This window comes from Salvelinus fontinalis, chromosome 12 (assembly GCF_029448725.1).
Source record: "Salvelinus fontinalis isolate EN_2023a chromosome 12, ASM2944872v1, whole genome shotgun sequence".
Lineage (NCBI taxonomy): Eukaryota > Metazoa > Chordata > Actinopteri > Salmoniformes > Salmonidae > Salvelinus > Salvelinus fontinalis.
The window spans coordinates 49192937-49216793 of record NC_074676.1 but is presented as its reverse complement, the minus strand read 5'-3'; the positions used below and the strand labels follow the sequence as shown (position 1 = coordinate 49216793).

Here is a 23857-nt window from a genome sequence, read left to right as displayed (position 1 = left end):
TATTGTACGATGTATGGGGTATTTAAGCAGGCTAAAGACAGTTTACTGTTGCTACATCAATATTAGTATGTACGATTTATACGAATGAGCTTGTACTTTTTTGTTCTTCACTGTGACAATTCTTTGTGCATTTGGTTCTATTTGTATCATTTCATATGAACAAATACTTGCGAAAACATTAGAACATTGGGTCACAGGATGTGGGACCAACGATCAATACTTCAAAGGTTGAGCTGAGTAAATGGTCCTTTCTACAGCCCCGGCGCACTGCAGGACACTGACCCTGTCCCCTATGAGGGACTCGCCAGCTCAAATCGCAGCCGATATTTTTACGTTCCACACAGTCATTTACTTACAAGGAAATTTACCTCAGGTAAGGCGTCAATTCATAACATCGTTACGGAGAGTTTAATATGGTTTAAGCCATGGTGAGATTGGCTTATAATTGCATGTTCAAAGATCCCACGTATTGAGGCTAGCAACAGGTATTCATTTCTCAATGGCTAGCTGAATAAACACGATCAACTCAACGCTTCAACATAAAATAGAATATATTTTAAGTCTTCAAACTTAAACATTTTTATTTGTTTTTCAATGTGTATTTGCTTAGATGGCACTCTAGAGTTGACAAAATTATACATTTCCTGAGGTTTTGCGCTTCCGAACTTTACAAGACCTGGATAAAATGTTATACACGTTAAAGAAAATGTAACGTCCACTCACTGTTTGCTGCCTTTGATAAGGTGATACCATAACATACCCCCTGACGTGGTATTAAAATATCACGTACTGGGAGAGCTAACAGGGCGGAAATTCTTTTAAAATTATGAATTATCACAATCATAAATTGATAGCTCCCGTGTTTGCTTTGGTTCGTTTTTTGGACTTTGCGTTTCACTATTTTACAGCGGGCTCCCACGATGTGAAGAAAATGTTGGACTGTGGAAGTTATTTTCAAAAGTGTTATGGTGTTGGTTAAAATGTGTGCTGCAGTGGCGGCTGGTGACTTAGGGAGGGGGATGGATGAAAGTTATATTGAATGCGTTCAGGTTTAAGCCAATGGTATGACATGCTATTATTGGAATTATATTTTGATTGTTTTGAATGATTAACACAGCAGTATTTCAAGGTATCTTAAAGATCGACTCTGCATTAGGGGAAATAGCACCACTATACCAACGCTAGTCAATGTCAAATACAGGTAGCCTAGTCAAATAATTAACATCCAATCACATTAACCCATACACTCTCGCGGGGATTCCACTAACGGTCCGTATGTAGATGCTGCTCATGTTGGTATCTGTACTGATGGTGCAAAAGCCATGACAGGGAGACCTAGTGGAGTGGTAATGCGCATGCAAGCATTTGCTCCCAACGCCACTTGGGGACACTGCAGCATCCACAGGGGGCTCTTGCTGCCAAGGCAATGCCTGACAGCTTGAAAGACGTTTTGGACAATACAGTGAAAATGGTTAACTTTGTTAAAGTAAGGCCCCGAACTCTCGTGTATTTTCTGCACTATGCAATGATATGGGCAGCGACCATGTAACACTTTTACAACATACTGGTTATCAAGGGGCAAAGTAATTGACACGTTTTTTGAATTGAGAGAGGAGCTTAAAGTTTCCTTTACTGACGATCATTTTCACTTGTCTGACTACTTGCATGATGACGAGTTTCTCATTAGACTGGCCTATCTGGGTGATGTTTTTTCTCGCCTGAATTATCAGAATCTAGGATTACAGGGACTCTCCGCAACTATATTCAATGTGCGGGACAAAATTGAAGGTATGATTAAGTAGATGGAGCTCTTCTCTGTCTGCGTTAACAAGGACAACACACAGGTCTTTCCATCGTATTATATTTTTTTGTGTGCAAATTAACTCAAGTTTACGGACAATGTCAAATGTGATATAGCGGTGCGCAATTAGGCAGGTACTTTCCCGAAACAGATGACACAAACAACTAGATTTGTTATCCCTTTCATGCCCTGCCTCCAGTCCACTTACCGATATCATATCTGTACAAGAGAGCCTCATTGAAATTGTAACAAGCGGTTCTGAGAAAATTGAATTTAATCAAAGCCACTGCCAGATTTCTGGATTGGGCAGCGCTCAGAGTATCATGCCTTGGCAAATTGTGCTGTTAAGACACTGATGCCCTTAACAACCACATACCTATGTGAGAGTGGATTCTCGGCCCTCACTAGCATGAACACTAAATACAGGTACAGACTGTGTGTGGAAAATGATTTAAGACAGACTCTCTCCAATACAACCCAACATTAACCTGTGGTTAGTTATTCACAATTTTCAATTAACTCCTATAAGAGCTCTTTGCCACTTCCCAGTAGCAAGGCTGTGACACAAACTTACACTCATTCTTATGTTTAATACATGTGTTGTATAGTGTGTGTCTGGCAGGCTTACAATGTTGGCAAAAAAATCTATTTAAGAGTGCGCTGACCCTGGTGCCAATGTTGCTAACTTAGCGACTTTATCGCTATATTTAGCGAGTATTCAGACCCCTCTAGCGATACATTTTTTAAATTTGACTAGCGACAAATCTAGCGACTTTCTCTGGTGTTATTGGAGACTCTGACGTGAAAGCACGTATCGTTCTTACTCTTCTCGACGAGCAGCGGGTGCTGCTGCAGTCCGAGCAAGAGATGTTCACCCCTCCGCGTCCAGACTGCAAATGAATCGCGCATGCGGGAAGCCGCCGCTGCCTGATCCCGCCCATTCAGGGCGGGTTGTAAATGTAAAATGTTCTTTGTCTAAAATAAATCTCTGCACTAAAATAAATCACTGCATTTGACTCACACAGTCTCAGTCACTTACTCACCATGTCCACTTTGTGTGTGCCTCTCTGTGAATAAGCTAAACATCTAGCTGGCTAGCTCATCATGTCTCAGTCTAAACTGTACACTCAAAAATACATAAAGGAGTGGGAATCAAACCCTGAATTCAAAGGCTGGTTGAAGCCGTTTATTGGAGATGATACACGGGCATACTGCCTGTATTGTAAGGCTGATTTCTACTTCAGACTTAGTGATGTAAAAAAACACATGACAACTCAAAAACATACTCAAATAGCAAAGCCTTATAACAGTTCCACCCAAAACAAGCTGCCATTTATGGTTAAAAAGAAATGACTGCAAAAAAGGCGGAGGCCACCTTGGAATTAGCTATCGCTGAACACTGTTCTATGCTGGCATGTGATCACAGAGAAGCATGTAGAGCTGCTTTCTCAGACTCCACTGCTGCTACCCACTTCAAAATGGACAGGACAAAGTGCACAGGAATGATTAATGGTGTTCTAGCACCATACTTTCTGAAAAAGTTGGTCGCAGATGTGGGTGACCAGCGTTTCAGCCTCCTTTTCGATGAGTCCATGGATGTGTTTCTAAGTACCTGGGGGTCGTGATAAGGTACTTTAGTGACACCAAGCAGACAATTGTATCAACATTTCTGGGGCTTGTTGAGTTGGAGGGAGGAGATGCCAAATCTATAGCCCGTGCTGTTGTGGCTTTCCTAGAGAAGTGTTTTCTTAAAAAAGAGAAACTCCTAGGGATAGGGACTGACAATGCCTCTGTTATGACGGGGATTAACAATGGGGTCCATCAAGTGCTGAAGGAGGAGTATGGCCTTAAATATCTGGTTCTTATTTGCTGTGTGTGCCACTCTCTGCAGCTTGCTTATTTGTAGTTCTAAACATATTTAGGGTGTTTTTTACTCACTTTTTGTCTCTCCCACGACGTTTTCCTCTCTCCTACAGCGTCAATCACAATTACATGGCCAATTATGCAAATTAGGGGATGACGTCATTTAGCGACTTCAAGCGACTTTTAGGACAGCCAATAGCTACTTTCCTTACTGAGGAGTTGGCAACACTGCCTGGTGCTAGAGGGGCTACGCAATTGGAGGTTGAATGTTTGAAGGGGTACAGGACTATAAAAACTTTGGGAACCACTACTCGAGACCTAGAGGCGCAACTTCGCAAGACTTTCTGGAACGCTTGCGAAACAGACCAGGTTTGGGGTTTGAGAAGTCAATGAGAGAAGTGAAAAAGTATTCCTTTTAGTTAATTTTTCCACTCCCTAAAGCCTCAACCTAGATTTGAGCCAATGTCTTTAGTAGTTAAACATGTTATTACTCTAACCTTGTGAAAGTGGCAAACTGACAAACTTTTGTCAAAAACAACTTTATATTGAAGGAGTGCCTTTGATTTGACGGCCTGCAAATGCACAGTTCGGCGCAAGATGACAGTTAGATCTGATGATTTGTTTCTGCGCATGAGTTTAGCTAGCCAACGTCGCCATGACATCGCCTACACGTGTGATCGGGAATTCCTACTGGAGAAGTAGTTTCCACCTATTTTCATCCTGTCTTTGGCTGCACTGTCCTCTAGAGCTGCAGTGTCTGGTAGTTTCCCCTTCCCCTGATACTTCATTGATCCCTACATTTACATTTTATTTCACTAGGCAAGTCAGTTAAGAACAAATTCTTATGTACAATGATGGCCTACCCCGGCCAAACCCTTCCCTAACCCAGACGACGCTGGGCCAATTGTGCTCCCCTATATGAGACTCCCAATCACGGCCGGTTGTGATACAGCCCGGGATCAAACCCGGGTCTCTAGTGACGCCTCTAGGACTGCGATGCAGTGCCTTAGACCGCTGCACCACTCAGGATACATGCCATCGATCAGCCAGAGTCCACAGAGACAGCTGGTTTCTAAATTAGCCATTGACCAATGACCAAAGGAGTTGAATAACCCTGCTACAGTGGTGTAAAGTACTTAGGTAAACGTATTTTAAAGTACTACATAAGTAGTTTTTTTTGGTATCTGTACTTTGCTTTATATTTTTTACAACGTTTTTTACTTTTACTTCACTACATTTCTAAAGAAAATAATGTACGTTTTACTCCATACAGTTTCCCTGACACCCAAAAGTACATTTTGAATACTTAGCTCGACAGGAAAATGGTCCAATTCACGCACTTATCAAGAGCACATCCCTGGTCATCCCTACTATCTGATGTGACAGATTCACTTAACACAAATGCTTAGTTTGTAAATTATGTCTGAATTTTGGAGTGTGCCCCTGGCTGTCCGTAAATAAAAAACAAAATGGTGCCATCTGGTTTGCTTAATATAAGGAATGTGAAATTATTTATACTTTTACTTTTGATACTTAAGTATATTTGAGCAATTACATTTACCTTTGATACTTAAGTATATTTAAAACCAAATACTTTTAGACTTTTACTCAAATAGTATTTTACTGGGTGACTTTCACTTTTACTTGAGTCATTTTCTATTAAGGTATCTTTACTTTTATTCAAGTATGACAATTGGGTACTTTTTCCATCACTGCCCTGCTATACCCTGACCCAGACCCCTCTCCCCGCAGAATGAGGCTTCCCCAGTTTGTGTGGACGCTGGGGCTGCTATTGCCCTTGCTGTCAACCTCCCAGGCGTTCAAAGACATCTGCAATGCCAAGCCCAAAGACGTGCCCCTGGAGCCCAGGTGCGTCTACCGCAGCCCTGAGGACGAAGCCCCGACAGGGGACGCTATCCCGGAGAAAGTCCCTGAGAACACCAATCCCCGGGTGTGGGAGCTGTCCAAGGCCAACAGTCGCTTCGCCCTGTCCCTGTTCAAGCAGCTAGCCCAGGGCAAATCCAGCGAGTCAAACATCTTCATGTCCCCTATCAGCATCTCCTCAGCCTTTGCTATGACCAAGCTGGGCGCCTGCAACAACACGCTAAAACAGATTATGAATGTAAGGGGTCTGAAGTGTAGCCCACAGGACTGTTAAATAGGCCTGGTAACCAACATCAAAAAGCCAAAATATAAAACCAAGATTAAGACTTACTATACATTTACAAGAACATGACTCATTCAGCATTTTTTCATCCACATTAGGCAGGAAGAACTTAGAAATGTGGGGTTTCTATCAATTCACATGTTCACTCTTTCTTGCTCCTCTAGTGATAAACATTTTCTTTTTAAATGAATGGCAACAACCAATAACAGCTCAGGGCATCCCAATGTCTGATCTCTGTCTCAATCTCAATTCAGGTGTTTGAGTTTGACACAATCAAAGAGAAGACGTCGGACCAAGTGCATTTCTTCTTCGCCAAGCTAAACTGTCGTCTGTACCGCAAGAAAGACAAGACGACAGAACTGATCTCAGCCAACCGTCTTTTTGGAGAAAAGTCTCTGGCATTCAATGAGATTTACCAAAATATCAGTGAGCTGGTGTATGGAGCCAAACTCATGCCACTCAACTTCAAGGTCTTTCCCTCTTGCATTGTCTATAGCCTACAGCATCATTTTGCATTTTCACACATCACAAATAGATATTATATACTCTTTAATAACAATGTGTGTTCAAGAGTTAAACCACTTATTACTATAATGAAACAGCGTTAAGTCTAATCAATTACATGCACCATTACTACATGGTATTTATCTGCAGTCACACAACTGAGTAATTACAGTGCCTTCTGAAAGTAGTCATAGCCCTTGACTTACTCCACATTTTGTTGTTACAGCCTGAATTCAAAATTGATCTACACACAATATCCCATAATGACAAAGTGAAAACGTGTTTTTAGACATTTTTGCAAATGTATAAAAAATTAAATACAGAAATCTTATTTACAGGCATTGGAAAACCTCCCTGGTCTTTGTGGTTGAATCTGTTTGAAATTCATTGCTCGACTGAGGGACCTTACAGATAGATAATTGTATGTGTGGGGTACAGAGATGAGGTAGTTGTTAAAAAATAATATTAAACACTTATTGCACACAGTGAGTCTATGCAGCTTTTGTGACTTGTTAAGCACATTTTTACTCCTGATCGTATTTAGGCTTGTCCTAACAAAGGGGTTGAATACTATACTTATTGACTCAAGACATTACAGCTTTTCATTTTTTATTCATTTGTAAACATTTCTCAAAACAGATCCACTTTGACATTATGGGCTATTGTGAGTAGGCCAGTGACACAAAGTCAAAATGTTATCCATTTTAAATTCAGGCTGTAACACAACAAATTGTGGAAAAAGTCTTTCTGAACCAAAGTAATTCTAGACATGTAGAAATGCAATTCTGTGACCATGGGTCTTTTAGGAGAAGCCAGAATTGTCACGGGTGACCATCAATGATTGGATCGCAAACAAGACTGAGAACAGGATTCAGAACACCCTGCCGAAGGACTCGCTGAACTCTAACACTGTGCTGGTCCTGGTCAACACAATCTATTTCAAGGTGTGTTGAGTTTATTTCCTCTCTGCCTATGGAGGGCCTTTGAGCCAAAACTACTTAATTTTTGCCTCCACGGCCTTCCATAGCCACCACCCAGGCATCCATTTCCTTCCATTCAACTGTCATCTCTGCTGTCTCACAGGGTCAGTGGAAAAGCAAATTTGACAAAAAGAATGTCTTCAAGGCTGACTTCTATGTGAGTAAGTCCAAGACGTGCCCAGTGTCCATGATGTACCAGGAAACCAAGTTCCACTACGGCAGGTTCACGGAAGACAAGGTGCAGGTGCTGGAGCTGCCGTACCGTGGAGATGACATCACCATGGTGCTGATCCTACCTCTCAAAGACACACTCCTGTCTGAGGTAGGTGCCTACTGTCATAATTTACACTGTTCACTGACAATTATAGTGTACAGTACTATATCACACTGAATTTTCGCTCTGCCGATGATGTTCTAAGGTGGAGGAGAACCTGGACTTGAAGAAGCTGACTGGCTGGCTGCATAACATGAGGGAAACCTCAGTGTCGGTGCATCTGCCACGCTTCCGCATCGAAGACAGCTTCAGTCTGAAGGAGAAACTGCAGGCCATGGGGCTCGAGGACCTCTTCAGCCCCAAGGACGCCAGCCTACCAGGCATCCTTGAAGATGAGGCGAATGATCTGTACATTTCCGATGCATTCCATAAAGCATTCCTAGAGGTATGTACAGTAGGATCATGATTCAAAAATCCATTCCATAAAGCATTCATAGAGGTATGTACAGTATCCATAAGGATCATGATTCAAAAATCCATAATGATCATGACTAAAAGTAGCTGGGGAAACAAACGTCAACAAACAAATGAACAGATCAAACGTGCATCGGCTGGGGCACACGGTTGGGGCACTCTATTCACTTGATTATATCAATGAAAATGATCAACTTTCAAAACATTTTTGTCCAGTAACTTAACGAATAAACAACTGTTGCAGGTGAATGAGGAAGGCAGTGAGGCGGCTGCTGCCACGGCTGTAATGGCCGTCGGCCGTTCCATAAACTCAAACCGGGAGTTGTTTGTGGCCGACAAGCCCTTCCTCCTGCTCATCCGAGAGTCCACCATCAACACCATGGTGTTCACTGGCCGAGTGGCTGACCCCTGTGACCTCTGATCACACACTTCAGATATGTCATTCCCCAATGTAAACTGTCATGTCATGCAACTACCTACTTCTGATCTCTGTATTGATCTAAAATAAACCAAATGGGATGAACAGTGGACCACTTTGTGATGTATTTTTATTTCCTTTAAGAAGAATGTACTTTAATATGTACTAGTGAAGAAAATGATAGTGGTTATTGTGAAGTAACCCATTTTCACATGATAAAAAACAATAACAAATCAACCTTTGGCCTTTACAGTGTAATCAATGTTTCTTTTTCAGGAACAGGACCATGCAAAATAAAAATAAACTTCACATATAACCTGCAAGACCACAGCTGGTTTTGTACCTCACTTGACAGGAAACGTTTTAAATATTGTCATATAATATATTCCATTTCCTTTGAGATATAATGTTTTTATCAATATATTTTTAATGTCAAATAATATTTTACTGTAAGTCGTTAATTACATAGCTTATTGATTTGTTGGAGTAAGCATTTTGTGGTCAAAACCATATTGGATATACATATGCATCTTTGTGTATAAACATTGAGACAACTGTTAAAGAATATATCTGATAAGACACGATAGCTCAATGAAGCAGCAAAACAAGGACATAATAGCACAAAATGTAGAATATATTAAATATCACCTAATAAATCATTATTTGGCAAGATTTTGAGAAAATATATAGATAAAGGAACTTTCCCAAGTTTGGCATTAAAAACCTATGACAAAGACATGCATCACTGCTAAATATGGGCTCAGCTTGACCATACATTAAAGTAACTGAAATGTTTGGATTCCTTAACGTTTTTTAGCTTCATATGTTGTTTTTCACAGTTGGACAGATGGGTCAAAACAGGACTTTTCAGGACAGTACTTTAATAAACTATATCTGTATTATTGTCATCCTCTCACTAGCTTAGTAAGGATCTTCACAGGAGATAGAGGTAAGTGGAGACGATGAAAACCGCCATAAATCTGTTATTTGCTCAAACTAGAGGCTAGTTCACGAGAGCTTGTTCCTGTCATTGATCTACATTCAGCAGTAACAATACACATACAAGGGTTCAATAATCAATAATCACTTAAAGCAGTTAAAGCTTATTAAAAATAAAATAAAAAGCCATTTTAGTTCTAAACAAAGAAAAAGGCATGAAACAATAAATCTTGATCAAACCCCCAAAAAGGCTATTCAAACAAATTCAAATCAAGCAAACCCGGTACCTGGTGGGAATTATTATTTTTAACAAAATTAGTTGTATTCGGTTTCATAATAATTGTTGTTTTATAGTAATTGTTTAAAAATCCAATAGTTTTTACACATTTTCATAATGATGAAATACTTCTCTATCTGGATTCCAGGTTTACCAGCATCAAGGTTTGTAATGTACTATACCTCTAAGATGAATGAAATCAACTGTATCTGAAAATCTGTCAATTAAAATCATTCCACTTTAGTTCTACATTGGAATGCTATAATTCTTTAATTTAATGCTTTAATTCTAAAGTCAGCATAATTAGAGCTCTCCAGAACCAAGGTTGGTGACCACTGGCTTAGAAGCATTAACTGTGAGTGTGACTAAAATGTTCACATAAATCTTCCATCATTGAACAATTCAAGACCATCTTCAAATTTTGTTAGCTGAAGCAATCACATTGTAAAGAATCTTCAAGCTACAACCATGAGTATTAATATACCTATGTTTCAATCAGGGATGCATGATACTGTATATCTGCCTTTCATATCGGTATAGATCGATGATGGCTGAAAAACTGGACTAATAGTGGATGGTGTTAAAGGGACAATCTGCAGTTGCTACATACATTGTTGTACTCAAATGAATTATGTACCCATTGACCCATTGATTATAACATAATGCCGAACCCCATCAGAACCCAAAGTAAGATTATTTTACTCAATGTTTGTAAATGTAAACAAACACTATATAGCCTCAAAACATGGTTTAAACTATACTTTTTTAAGCATGGATGGTCAGTTCTTGCATCCATTAGCTTTGTCTATGAATTTGAGTGGTTTCATTTCTCACCGAAACACGGTTGGGGAACACACTTTGTTATTGCTTCAACTGCTGATTAGTGCTTTAAATCTGAGCTACAATAAAATGACAAGGTGCACTGGAAAGTGTTTCTAGGTGAAAATGTTTGATCTTTACAACATTTGCTCATTGATTTAAAAAAAAGTTTTTAAAAAAGTATTTTGATGAATTGAATAGCTAGTTGTTCACACAATATTTGTAATGTCATATCAGTATCAGCCATCATGGACAAGAAAATATTGGTTATTGACCAAGAATTTCCAAATTCGTGCATCCCTAGTTTCAATATAAGATAACAGCTGCATTGCTACTTCCATGAGGACGTGCGTCTTCACTTAAAAAATAAAACACATGTTATCAATGCATACAATGAACAAAATATAAACACAACATGTAAAGTGTTGGTCTGATGTTTCATGAGCTGAAATAAAAGATCACAGAAATGTTCCATAGGCACAAAAAGCTTATTTCTCTAAAATCGTTTGCACAAATTTGTTTACATCCCCGTTAGTGAGCATTTCTCCTTTGCCAAGATAATCCATCCACCTGAGAGGTGTGGCATATCAAGAAGCTGATTAAACAGCATGATCATTACACAGGTGCACCTTCTGCTGGGGACAATAAAAGGCCACTCTAAAATGAGTAGTTTTGTCGCACAACACAATGCCACAGATGTCTCAAGTTTTGAGGGAGCGTAAAATTGCCATGCTGACCGCAGGAATGTTCACCAGAGCTGTTGCCAGAGAATTGAATGTTCATTTCTCTACCATAAGCCACCTCCAACGTAATTTTAGAGAATTTGGCAGTACGTCCAACCGGCCTCACAACCGCAGATCATGTGTAACCACACCAGCCCAGGACCTCCACATCCGGCTTCTTCATCTACGGGATCATTTGGGGGGGGTTACTAAGGAGTGTTCCTGTCTGTAATAAAGCCCTTTTGTGGGGAAAAACTATTTCTGATTGGCTGGGCCTGGCTCCCCAGTGGGTGGGTTTATGCCCTCCCAGGCCCACCCACAGCTGCACCCTTGCCCATTCATGTGAAATCCATAGATTAGGGCCAACTGAATTCATTTAAATTGACTGATTTCCTTATAGGAACTGTAACTCAGTAAACTCTTTGAAATTGTTGCATATTGCATTTATATTTTAGTTCAGTATACATTTAATCTTCGTTAAGCTGCACTTGCTAAATAAGGCTTGCTGTAAGATTTCTCTGCAGGTAGCCCAAGCTCCATGGTTATCTAAAACCCCTTAAATGTTACGTACAAACAGAGTAAACTTAAAAACAGTAAACAAAAATACCTGATATTTATAAAGAATGTTGATCTGTTTTTGTCTGACGAATATTAACCGAGGTGTACTGTGGTGATGTGTAATGCATTCTCAGTTCAGATAAGAAAAACCCAGTGGACAAATCAGTAAACGTTTTTCACTTGCATACACCCATTCATTAAAAACTCCCGTCACACCCATTCATTAAAAACTCCCGTCACACCCACAAATGATTCAGTTCTAAAACAAAAAGAAAATAAACGGCCAATCCACTGTGCTACCCTTTATCTGTATAAAAACAATGTTTTAAGTTAAATTCAATTTGCGATATATCTTTCACATATTTCTTTAAAAATGTAATTATTTCAAACCCCTCCTTAATTGAAGTGCTTGGCGTAGTTATTTTGGCCTCCCTGCGAGGGAGGGAAATACGACCCTTGGCTTGTCCTCTCAATTCCTTTGGATGCCTCCTCTTCTTAATGATTGATTTCCAGTGGAACACACTCCACTGTAGCAAGCATGTCTATCCTTTGGTGATGGGACATCTGTAGCATCAGTGGGCTGCAGTCTTTCTCTTGGGTGGTACTACAGAACAGCTGCAGAGTCTTTCTCTTGGGTGGTACTACAGTTCAGCTGCAGAGTCTTTCTCTTGGGTGGTACTACAGTTCAGCTGCAGAGTCTTTCTCTTGGGTGGTACTACAGTTCAGCTGCAGAGTCTTTCTCTTGGGTGGTACTACAGTTCAGCTGCAGAGTCTTTCTCTTGGGTGGTACTACAGTTCAGCTGCAGAGTCTTTCTCTTGGGTGGTACTACAGTTCAGCTGCAGAGTCTTTACCTTGGGTGGTACTACAGAACAGCTGCAGAGTCTTTCTCTTGGGTGGTACTACAGTTCAGCTGCAGAGTCTTTCTCTTGGGTGGTACTACAGTTCAGCTGCAGAGTCTTTACCTTGGGTGGTACTACAGAACAGCTGCAGAGTCTTTCTCTTGGGTGGTACTACAGTTCAGCTGCAGAGTCTTTCTCTTGGGTGGTACTACAGTTCAGCTGCAGAGTCTTTCTTTTGGGTGGTACTACAGAACAGCTGCAGAGTCTTTACCTTGGGTGGTACTACAGAACAGCTGCAGAGTCTTTCTCTTGGGTGGTACTACAGTTCAGCTGCAGAGTCTTTCTCTTGGGTGGTACTACAGTTCAGCTGCAGAGTCTTTCTCTTGGGTGGTACTACAGAACAGCTGCAGAGTCTTTACCTTGGGTGGTACTACAGTTCAGCTGCAGAGTCTTTACCTTGGGTGGTACTACAGTTCAGCTGCAGAGTCTTTCTCTTGGGTGGTACTACAGAACAGCTGCAGAGTCTTTACCTTGGGTGGTACTACAGTTCAGCTGCAGAGTCTTTACCTTGGGTGGTACTACAGTTCAGCTGCAGAGTCTTTCTCTTGGGTGGTACTACAGAACAGCTGCAGAGTCTTTCTCTTGGGTGGTACTACAGAACAGCTGCAGAGTCTTTCTCTTGGGTGGTACTACAGTTCAGCTGCAGAGTCTTTCTCTTGGGTGGTACTACAGTTCAGCTGCAGAGTCTTTCTCTTGGGTGGTACTACAGTTCAGCTGCAGAGTCTTTACCTTGGGTGGTACTACAGTTCAGCTGCAGAGTCTTTCTCTTGGGTGGTACTACAGTTCAGCTGCAGAGTCTTTCTTTTGGGTGGTACTACAGAACAGCTGTAGAGTCTTTACCTTGGGTGGTACTACAGTTCAGCTGCAGAGTCTTTCTCTTGGGTGGTACTACAGTTCAGCTGCAGTCTTTCTCTTGGGTGGTACTACAGTTCAGCTGCAGAGTCTTTCTCTTGGGTGGTACTACAGAACAGCTGCAGAGTCTTTCTCTTGGGTGGTACTACAGACAAGCTGCAGAGTCTTTCTCTTGGGTGGTACTACAGTTCAGCTGCAGTCTTTCTCTTGGGTGGTACTACAGTCCAGCTGCAGAGTCTTTCTCTTGGGTGGTACTACAGTTCAGCTGCAGAGTCTTTCTCTTGGGTGGTACTACAGTTCAGCTGCAGAGTCTTTCTCTTGGGTGGTACTACAGTTCAGCTGCAGAGTCTTTCTCTTGGGTGGTACTACAGTTCAGCTGCAGAGTCTTTCTCTTGGGTGGTACTACAGTTCAGCTGCAGAGTCTTTCTCTTGGGTGGTACTACAGTTCAGCTGCAGTCTTTCTCTTGGGTGGTACTACAGTTCAGCTGCAGAGTCTTTCTCTTGGGTGGTACTACAGTTCAGCTGCAGAGTCTTTCTCTTGGGTGGTACTACAGTTCAGCTGCAGAGTCTTTCTCTTGGGTGGTACTACAGTTCAGCTGCAGAGTCTTTCTCTTGGGTGGTACTACAGTTCAGCTGCAGAGTCTTTCTCTTGGGTGGTACTACAGTTCAGCTGCAGAGTCTTTCTCTTGGGTGGTACTACAGTTCAGCTGCAGAGTCTTTCTCTTGGGTGGTACTACAGTTCAGCTGCAGTCTTTCTCTTGGGTGGTACTACAGTCCAGCTGCAGAGTCTTTCTCTTGGGTGGTACTACAGTTCAGCTGCAGAGTCTTTCTCTTGGGTGGTACTACAGTTCAGCTGCAGAGTCTTTCTCTTGGGTGGTACTACAGTTCAGCTGCAGAGTCTCATGTCTCCTCCTTAGGACACCCCCAATAGCGATATGAGTGTCCTCCATTACAATCTTGTCTCTACATCCTCCAGATACATTGTCAGAGCTAGATAAAAATGTTCAGAAGATGCGCTTATGCAAAAAAAACTGTCACTTATAAAAAAGGTAGTTAACCACAACAGAAAAATTAGAACATACTGTAAATTCAACTGAGTGCATCGACCAATCTCCTTGGAGCAGAGCTGTATTGCGTAGTGATGTGTGAGAGGTAAGAGAGTTTTATTGTAGCTTATCTGAGGTTAAAAAATAAAATAAAAACTGAGTTTCCTGTGTTCCTGTATAGAAGTATGCATTCAGCAGCTGGTTAAAGAATATGGAGGTATGGGTCAAATACATATGGATTAACAAGAGTCCTCTTTAAAAGGCCTCTTACCTTTGCCAATATCTTAATACATTGTAAAAGTGTTGCACTGATTAAATAATGGTATACTTCTGAATACATTTAGCCGTGTTAAGACGCATGACATAAAATCGTCATAAGACAGACATCAGTCTTATTTTCATAATTGTACTCATTACTCAACAAAATTAACTGGTTTTGTTCACTGCGCCATATCTACTATTCATGTGGAATTCATTTTTAAGCCATTCTGGCACATGGGCAATTCCACAGTAATAGTGATGCTCTCTGTAAACAAACCATACAACTATGTACAAGGGCTACTTAACAAATTACACAGAACATTTGACAAAAATAAATTTACTTGAGCAGATGCAAAGTTTGGTAACAGAATGACGGTTTGTGCTGTTGGTGCTGTCATTCTGATACCAAACTTTGCCTCTGCACTGTTCAAGTAAATGTTTTTATTACCTCAAGTAAATGTGTTTTTGTAAAATTGGAAATTGTTAAAAGTAGTCCTTGTGTAAAAATGTGTATGGTTTGTTTAACTTTGCAACCATTGCTTTTTGTTTGACATACATTTTTATGTGAAAACCATGAGCAACCGTAGAACTGACTCTAACCGTGGAATTGCCCATATAATGTATGAAGAAGAGTCTGATTATCACTGACCCCCATCTGTTCAAGATTGTCTCAAGACAAAATGCAAGAATTGAAATTGTATGTAGTTATTATACAAAATAATAAAACTGTAACATAAGAAAATAGTCAAATAAAAACCACTGCATTCAGTGTTGTGAGGTTATTGGGAGTGTGTGGCATTTCTTCATGTGTTGGCTTAATCTGTTCATGTTTGTATTGTGAAGGTAGATATGGTTTAAAGCAGGAATATCATTTATAAATAACGACATATTACGAAGTGCCATATCAAACTACTCTGTTGCTTCGTTCTCCTGTCCCTGCGGTTTAGTCTAAGGATAAAAAAAAAAAAAAAATGCTTATAAAAATCCCATCCTGGATGGACTTGACCTTCTGACCTCCCCCTTTTTATCCTTTCCTTTGAAGCAACTTCAACATACATTGTCTTTCCTCCCCTGGCAGGAGAGTACAAACCATTAACCTAACCTATACCCTGTCCTCCTATACCCCAACCATCTCCCTCCCTGGTCCACTGGGTCAATCAGGCCCAGTGGTGGAGACAGAGGCCTGGACACCCTCTCTGAAAGAGGCCCCACCTCCACCCCCATCTGGCTCCTCCTGGCTGGGCGACCCCTCCTCGTTCTGCTCCCCCCGGGAAGAGACAGTGGTGGTCTCTGGGGAGGCGCTGTGGGCCACCTCTTGAGGGCCGCAGCCCGGGTGGTTCTTGCGGAAGTGCTGGTTGAGGATGGCCTGGAAGGGGAAGCTCTTCCCGCAGACATGGCAATGGAAGGGCTTGTTTCCTGTGTGCTTGCGGATGTGGTACTCGAGCTGGTCCTTGCGGGTGTATTTCTTGCCACAGATGCGGCACACGAAAGGTGTGATGCCCATGTGCAGCCTCATGTGGCGGTCCAGGCTGCCCTTCTGGTTGAAGGACTTGCAGCAGTAGATGCAGGTGAGTCGAGGGTTGTAGTGGCACCAGCGGTCAGCCACCTGTTCACGCAGGTACTCCTCGTAGCCGCCCAACACAGCCTGCTCCTCCCCCTGAAAGACAAACAAGAGGTACGTCTCAAGACTGTCAACACTCATTGTAACACTAGATGTACACTGTACAAAACATTAGGAACACCTGCTGTTTCCATGACAGACAGACCAGGTAAAAACTATGATCCCGTATTGATGTCACCTGTTAAATGCACTTAAAGATGGATGTTTAAGCCTTGAGACATGGATTGTGTGTGCCATTCAGAGGGTGAATGGGCAAGACAAACTTTTTAAGTGCCTTTGAACAGGGTATGGTAGTAGGTGCCAGGCACAACATTTTGTTTCAAGTGCAACGTTGCTGGATTTTTCACCCTCAACAGTTTCCCGTGTGCATCAAGAATGGTCCACCACTTAAAGGACATCCAGCCAACTTGACAACTGTGGGAAACATTGGAGTCAACATGGGCCAGCATCCCTGTGGAATGCTTTCAACACCTTGTAGAGTCCATGCCCCGATGAATTGAGGCTGTTCTGCGGGCAAAAGGTGGTGCAACTCAATTTTAGGAAGTCGTTCCTAATGTTTTGTACACTCAGTGTGTATAATTGCTACAGTGGCTTGAGAAAGTACTCACCCCCTTGGCATTTCCCCTATTTTGTTGCCTTACAACCTGGAATTAAAATAGATTTCTGGGGGGTTTGTATCATTTGATTTACACAACATGCCTACCACTTTGATGATGCAAAATATTTTTTATTGTGAAACAAATAATAAGACAAACAAAACTGAAAACTTGAGCATGCATAACTATTCACCCCCAAAGTTAATACTTTGTAGAGCCACCTTTTGCAGCAATTACAGCTGCAAGTCTCTTGGGGTATGTCTCTATAAGCTTGGCACATCTAGCCACTGGGATTTTTGCCCATTCTTCAAGGCAAAACTGCTCCAGCTCCTTCAAGTTGGATGGGTTCCACTGGTGTACAGCAATCTTTAAGTCATACCACAGATTCTCAATTGGATTGAGGTCTGGGATTTGACTAGGCCATTCCAAGACATTTAAATGTTTCCCCTTTAACCATTCGAGGGTTGCTTTAGCAGTATGCTTAGGGTCATTGTCCTGCTGGAAGGTGAACCTCCGTCTCAGTCTCAAATCTCTGGAAGACTGAAACAGGTTTCCCTCAAGAATTTCCCTGTATTTAGCGCCATCCATTATTCCTTCAATTCTGACCAGTTTCTCAGTCCCTGCCGATGAAAATCAACCTCAAAGCATGATGCTGCCACCACCATGCTTCACTGTGGGGATGGTATTCTCGGGGTGATGAGAGGTGTTGGGTTTGTGCCAGACATAGCGTTTTCCTTGATGGACAAAAAGCTCAATTTTAGTTTCATCTGGCCAGAGTACCTTCTTCCATATGTTTGGGGAGTCTCCCACATGCCTTTTGGCGAACACCAAACGTGTTTGCTTATTTTTTCTTTAAGCAATGGCTTTTTTCTGGCCTCTCTTCTGTAAAGTCCAGCTCTGTGGAGTGTACGGCTTAAAGTTGTCCTATGGGCAGATACTCCAATCTCCGCTGCGGAGCTTTGCAGCTCCTTCAGGGTTATCTTTGGTCTCTTTGTTGCCTAACTGATTAATGCCCTCCTTGACTGGTCCGTAAGTTTTGATGGCAGCCCTCTCTTGGCAGGTTTGTTGTGGTGCCATAGTCTTTAATGGTGCTCCGTGGGATGTTCAAAGTTTCTGATATTTTTTTTATAACCCAACCCTGATCTGTACTTCTCTACAACAACTTTGTCCCTGACCTGTTTGGACAGCTCCTTGGTCTTCATGGTGCCACTTGCTTGGTGGTGCCCCTTGCTTAGTGGTGTTGCAGACTCTGGGGCCTTTCAGAACAGGTGTATATATACTGAGATCACGTGACACTTAAATAAAGTCCAAGTGTGCAATCTAACTAATTATGTGACTTCTGAAGGTAATTGGTTGCACCAGATCTTATTTAGGGGCTTCATAGCAAAGGGGGGGGGGGGGTGAATACATATGCACGCACCACTTTCCGTTTTATTTATATCATTCTTTGAAACAAGTTTTTATTTTTATTTTGTGTATGTCCATTACATGAAATCCAAATAAAAATCAATCTAAATTACAGGTTGTAATGCAATAAAATAGGAAAAAAACGCCAAGGGGGATGAATACTTTTGCAAGGCACTGTATTTGCAGTTGGAATTGTTGTCGAAGGTACCACACTTCTGTCATGGGTTCCCATAATAGTTATGTCTTAATTAAGACCCTTAATATAAGCTGATGTCATAGGTGTTGGGGAAAGTCTTCTCTTCCTGTATTATGGAGTATTTCTGAAATCTAATTAAGGACTTTCCACAGGGCCAGATTAAGGAGTTGTTCACAGGGCCTGCATCATCATCATCACCTCTATGTTTGTACGTGTCCATGAGGAATGCACACAACATGCATGATTCCCCTTAGTAGTAAACCCCTTAATCATAGAGTACGCGGCTCAGTGCTATAGTCATTGAGTATGTAACAGGCTAGTGTACTAATCCATAACCTCCCTTGAGACCTTAAAAGATCATTGATTGCACCTGGACTGAAAGCTAGCTTTTTTTTGGACTAGCGTTGTATGGTGGACTTTGGAAATGCAGAGTGCTGACCACCAGGGTAGGATACCAGTCGATGAGGGTGACACATACCTGCGAGTTGGGATGGCACTGGTCGTCTACTCTGCTGGGTGACTCACACTTGGCTCTCGGTCTCTCTGCCATCACCACCACACTGCCAGTAGGACTAAACCTGACAGGACAAAGATACTTGATCCTCAAACCTCTTCAGCAGGCAAGTCCACTGAGCCATTTACCTTAGCACTCCATCTTCCATTAGCAATACATATAGTAGGCTGCTTTTGTATAGAATTTTCACTCAATAATCTTAAAATGTTACCCAAAGTGCTTTTCTGAGGTACTTTGTACTGAATTTTACTTCAGTTTAAAACGTGCATGCACACTCCTTTTATATGGTGTAGCTCAGATGGTAGCGCATGGTTCTTGCAATGCCAAGATAGTGGGTTCAATTCCCGGGACTGCCCATAGGAAAAAAATGTATGCACACATGACTAAGTCACTTTGAATGAAAGTGTCTGCTAAATGGCATATATATTATATAAAGTGACTGCTTCCCTGGAACTTGTACCCACCTCTCAGTCTCACTGAAGCTGCTGGAGGGCTGAGAGCTCTTGGCCCCCGTGACAATACCCTCCTGCACCAGCGAGCTGCACCCGGACGTGTCAATCATCATGGCTGCTCCCTCTTCCGCCCCGCTCCCTTCTTCCTGGGTATCAGCCCCCGTCCACTCTTCCATCCTCTCCGTCTTTATCCTCAAACCATCCACCACCCTCATTGACTCCCCCTCTTCACCGCCGCTCCCCCTCTCCGACTCTGCCTCCACGTACCACTGGCCGGCCCGATTGATGCGCAGTATGGGCTCCTTCCCCAGCCTGCTGCCCACTTCCACCCCCCCAGGCAGACCCTCCGGGCCCAGCCCACTGTTCTCCACCATCTGGGGGCTCATGGACTCCCCCGCTGGGCTTCCCACCTCTCGGATATCCATGGCACCTCGGGTTCTGCTTCCTTGAGGGCCCAGAACCCTGGGGCTGCTGTGGCGCGGGCTTACGGAGCACCCTGATGTTCCTACCCCACCTCCTCCTCCTTCCTCCAAGCTCCCAGCCCCCCTGTGCCCCCCTCCGGCCCCTAGCTCCTCCTCCGCCAGGCTGATCTTTAGATGGATGCCCTCCAGGATCTGCGTGCAGCGGTCAATGATGTGCTGCATCTGCAGGAAGCTGGCGGCCGTCAGGTAGCTGATGATGTCTGCCAGCTGCAGGCATAGCCTCCCGGTGTAGCAGTATGAGAGGAGCTGATCAAACACCGAGGGGTTGCGGATGACTGACAGGGACACAGTGCTCATCTGGCCCAGTGACATGTGGTCTCGGAAGTAAGGGGAGCTGGCAGCCAACACAACCTTGTGAGCACGGAAGCTCTGGCCCTGCACGTTCACCACTATGTCGCACAGCCGCCCCTGCATACGCAGCTGGTTCAGTTGGGACAGCACAGAGTTGCTAAATTCAGGGACGTCCAGCTGGATGCTACCTGCTCGCTCCATGGTGCCTCCTCGCTCCATCCTGCCGTGTATGATCCCTTATCACTGTGCAGAGGGAAGGGACATGATAATTATCTAGCTATATATATGATACAATAATGAAAAAAATCACTCTTATATTACTTCATGTACACAAAAAGAATATTGACAAGTTGGAAACTTGGAGACATACAGCTTAACTGTTTGACAACCTAACCAAGAACTTTGCTAGAGGACAACTTGCATACCTTTTCGGAATGCACCACCTGCACTTGTACCACGGCACTGAAATGTTACTGGCTATTAATTTCTGTACTGTGCCATAATATTAACTGCTGACTGGCTAACTTGCATAAAAGATGGAAATAATTATAGCTTGCAACGAGTTGTGCATTGTTGACAAATGTTGTGAACTGATGCTCTTGTACAGCGGTGAATCTCAAATGCTATAACCGAGCCCTGGCCCTCCTTTCGGCCACTGCAACATGCAGTACGGTGATGAACCGAAGTCTAAACGAAGAATACACCCCGGCGTTGCTCGTGACAGGGAGGTGGCTAGCCAGCTAGTTCAACATCCATATAGCTAACAAAAACGGAGCAAGACAGAACACCGTGCAACGTCTGTCATAACGAACCGTCGCTAATACAACTGCGGTACTGTCGCATATTTGATGTCAATGTGCAATATTTTCAATTTTATCTCCTCGGTTACTCCTTTCGCTGCTCTCATTTTCCAATTTCATTTCTCAGCAGACGGACCAACTTTGACTGGGGGGGGGACTACATTTGCATTATGGGAAGTAGTGTTCTCTTCTAATGGACAAGTCGTTAGAGAACAGAAAAGACGCGGGATAAAATAACATCGGTTCCCAGAATGCAATACCTTGAAGTCAAATAGATGTTTATGGCGCAAACGAAGGGTTAACTCAGATACGTCATAGGGGCTATAACGCTGAAGGGTACGTTCAGAACGTTTTCTCAACACCAAATATGGTAGTGAGAGGAAGTCCAGTCGCGGGTAGTGAGAGGATGGAACTAGGTAAAACTGGGCCGACATTCAGGTAATTTTCTCATCGATTAAACATCTGATCTCAATACATTTTTATGTTCCCAAAACTAAAATATTTTACGAACAAGTTCACTAAGTTTCATAGACTTGACGCTATGTCAAAGTTTTAAGATATGCAAATACATGCTACAACGAGCCAATAGGATCTCGTGAGCTCGTGCTTGGCTTTGCCCAACTCCTTGCTTGTTCTGCCACTGTGTTTTATTTACTCCCACTGTAAAATACACAGATTAATTATCTTGATGAACTAGTTATAAATATCGCTGGTTCCTTCGTTTTTTTCAGCGCTTGGTAGTTGTTTTTTAATTTAACCTTTATTTAACTAGGCAAGTCTGTTAAGAATAAATACTTATTTACAATGACGGCCTACCCCGGCCAAACCCTAACCCTACTTCCAATCACGGCCGGTTGTGATACAGCCTGGAATCGTTCCAGGGTCTGTATTGACGCCTCTAGCACTGAGATGCAGTGCCTTAGACTGCCGCCCCACTCGGGAGCCCAAAAGTTGCTTAATTGACAGTTGAGGATTTTATTTTATTTATTAGGATTTTTATTGACATTTTAGTCATTTAGCAGACGCTCTTATCCAGAGCGACTTACAGTAGTGAGTGCCTACATTTTGATACTTTTTTCGTACTGGTCCCCGTCGGATCCCATTAGCCAACGCCAGTTGGGACAGCTAGTCTTACTGTGGTCCGACGTGTAATGAAAAAGACATTACAGACAAAAGACTTTACAATTTACATACATTTCAAAACATGCATATAGATGCACACACACAATACATCAGTTACACATGCATGTCAATACATACACACAACAAGTAGGTCACGTAGGAGAGGCGTTGTGCCGTGAGGTGTTGCTTTATTTGTTTTTTTTAAACCAGGTTTTCTGTTCACTTGTGCTACATAAGATGGGAGTTCCATGCACTCATGGCTCTGTTTAATACTGTATGTTTCCTTGAATTTGTTCTGGACCTGGGGACTGTGAAAGACCCCTGGTGGCATATCTAGTGGGGTAAGTGTGTGTGTGTCAGTTTCGTGTGTAATTGTTCTGGACCAGCTTCAGCTTAACCAGGTCTTTGCAGCACTTGACCATATGACTGGACAATAATCAAGATAAGATAAAACTAGAACCTGCAGGACTTGCTTTGTGGAGTGTGGTGTCAAAGCCGAGCATCTCTTTATTACGGGCAAACCTTTCCCCATCTTTACAACCATTGAATCTGTTTTGACCATAACAGTTTACAATCTAAGGTAACGGCAAGTAATTTAGTCTCCTCAACTTGTTCAACAGCCACACCGTTCATTACCAGATTCAGAACTTAGGGAATGATTTGTACCAAATACAATGTTCTTAGTTTTAGAGATGTTCAGGACCAGTTTATTACTGGCCACCCATTCCAAAACAGACGACAACTCTTTGTTAAGGGTTTCATTGACTTCATTAGCTGTGGTTGCTGATGCGTTTATGGTTGAATCATCAGCAATGTTCCCTCTAAGACTGCCACACAGCTCCCCGGAACTGCCGTACAGAAATGTCAGCCCACAGAGAAAAGCATGAGATTGAACTTCACTCAACTTTCTAGAGCATTGGTCACCAACCGGTCGATCGCGATCCACTGGTCGATCTCCAAGGCATTCCTAGTCGATCACCAAACATTTCTGTAAAAAACAACAACGATAAAGCCTTGTGTTCCTATTATTCGTCTGGGGCTGTTGACAGTAGGTGTACCCGATTCGGCTTCCCTGTGTGCCGTGTAGGCGAACTTTTACCATTTTGAACCATTTCATGTGTCTCTTCCTTCCCGGCGGGTAAAGAGAGCAAATCAAGTGCACTATAGGCCTACCGCTGGCCAGTCGGATGGCTCTGGTGAAGTACATGCAGTAACGTAGCAGGCATAAAAGAAAGCTACAGCAGTTAATACTGTGATAATTTCAAAACTTTTAAAACAATGACTAGAGAGACTGTCAACGAATACAGCAAAAATGTTTTATGAGTGAGTTTATGTTGAAGTTCTTACTCAGCACTGTCAACACTTTGTATTTAACACTTTTATAAGCCACAAAATGCACTTTGTTCCTATGTCCACTCAGCGCTACAACAAGCACTGCAGCAGCAGTAGTGATGGGAGTAGTAGTAATTGTCGAATAGGGATTTCATAGGCTATGGGTTAGTTATAGTCATGTTGTGTTTACAAGGAATCTGATCGAAATTAATTCCACCCCTGTCCACCCTACAACTGGTGGTGTGGTTG

The 23857-nt window shown here is 42.5% G+C and overlaps 2 protein-coding genes across 3 annotated transcripts; one reads left to right on the top strand and one right to left on the bottom strand.

The window, feature by feature from the left end:
- Window positions 1-226: 226 nt before the first annotated feature.
- LOC129867562 (antithrombin-III-like) lies at window positions 227-8531 on the top strand. 2 transcript variants are annotated; one of them, XM_055941043.1, is made up of 7 exons: window positions 283-373; window positions 5417-5786; window positions 6086-6301; window positions 7142-7279; window positions 7419-7637; window positions 7735-7974; window positions 8248-8531. In XM_055941043.1, the coding sequence occupies exons 2-7, from the start codon at window positions 5418-5420 to the stop codon at window positions 8422-8424; spliced, it is 1359 nt and encodes a 452-aa protein (XP_055797018.1). In that variant the 5' UTR covers window positions 283-373; window position 5417; the 3' UTR covers window positions 8425-8531. The 2 variants fall into 2 exon arrangements, with proteins under 2 accessions (XP_055797019.1, XP_055797018.1); XM_055941044.1 differs by lacking the exon at window positions 5417-5786 and having other exon boundaries at window positions 227-373.
- Window positions 8532-8534: 3 nt separating this feature from the next.
- Window positions 8535-23377, bottom strand: LOC129867561 (zinc finger and BTB domain-containing protein 37-like). Its single transcript, XM_055941042.1, has 4 exons — window positions 20780-23377; window positions 19594-20597; window positions 19094-19193; window positions 8535-16452 (listed from the first exon to the last, which is right to left on the bottom strand). Exons 2-4 carry the CDS (start codon window positions 20571-20573, stop codon window positions 15949-15951), a joined length of 1584 nt encoding a protein of 527 aa, XP_055797017.1. The 5' UTR covers window positions 20574-20597; window positions 20780-23377; the 3' UTR covers window positions 8535-15948.
- Window positions 23378-23857: the final 480 nt, after the last annotated feature.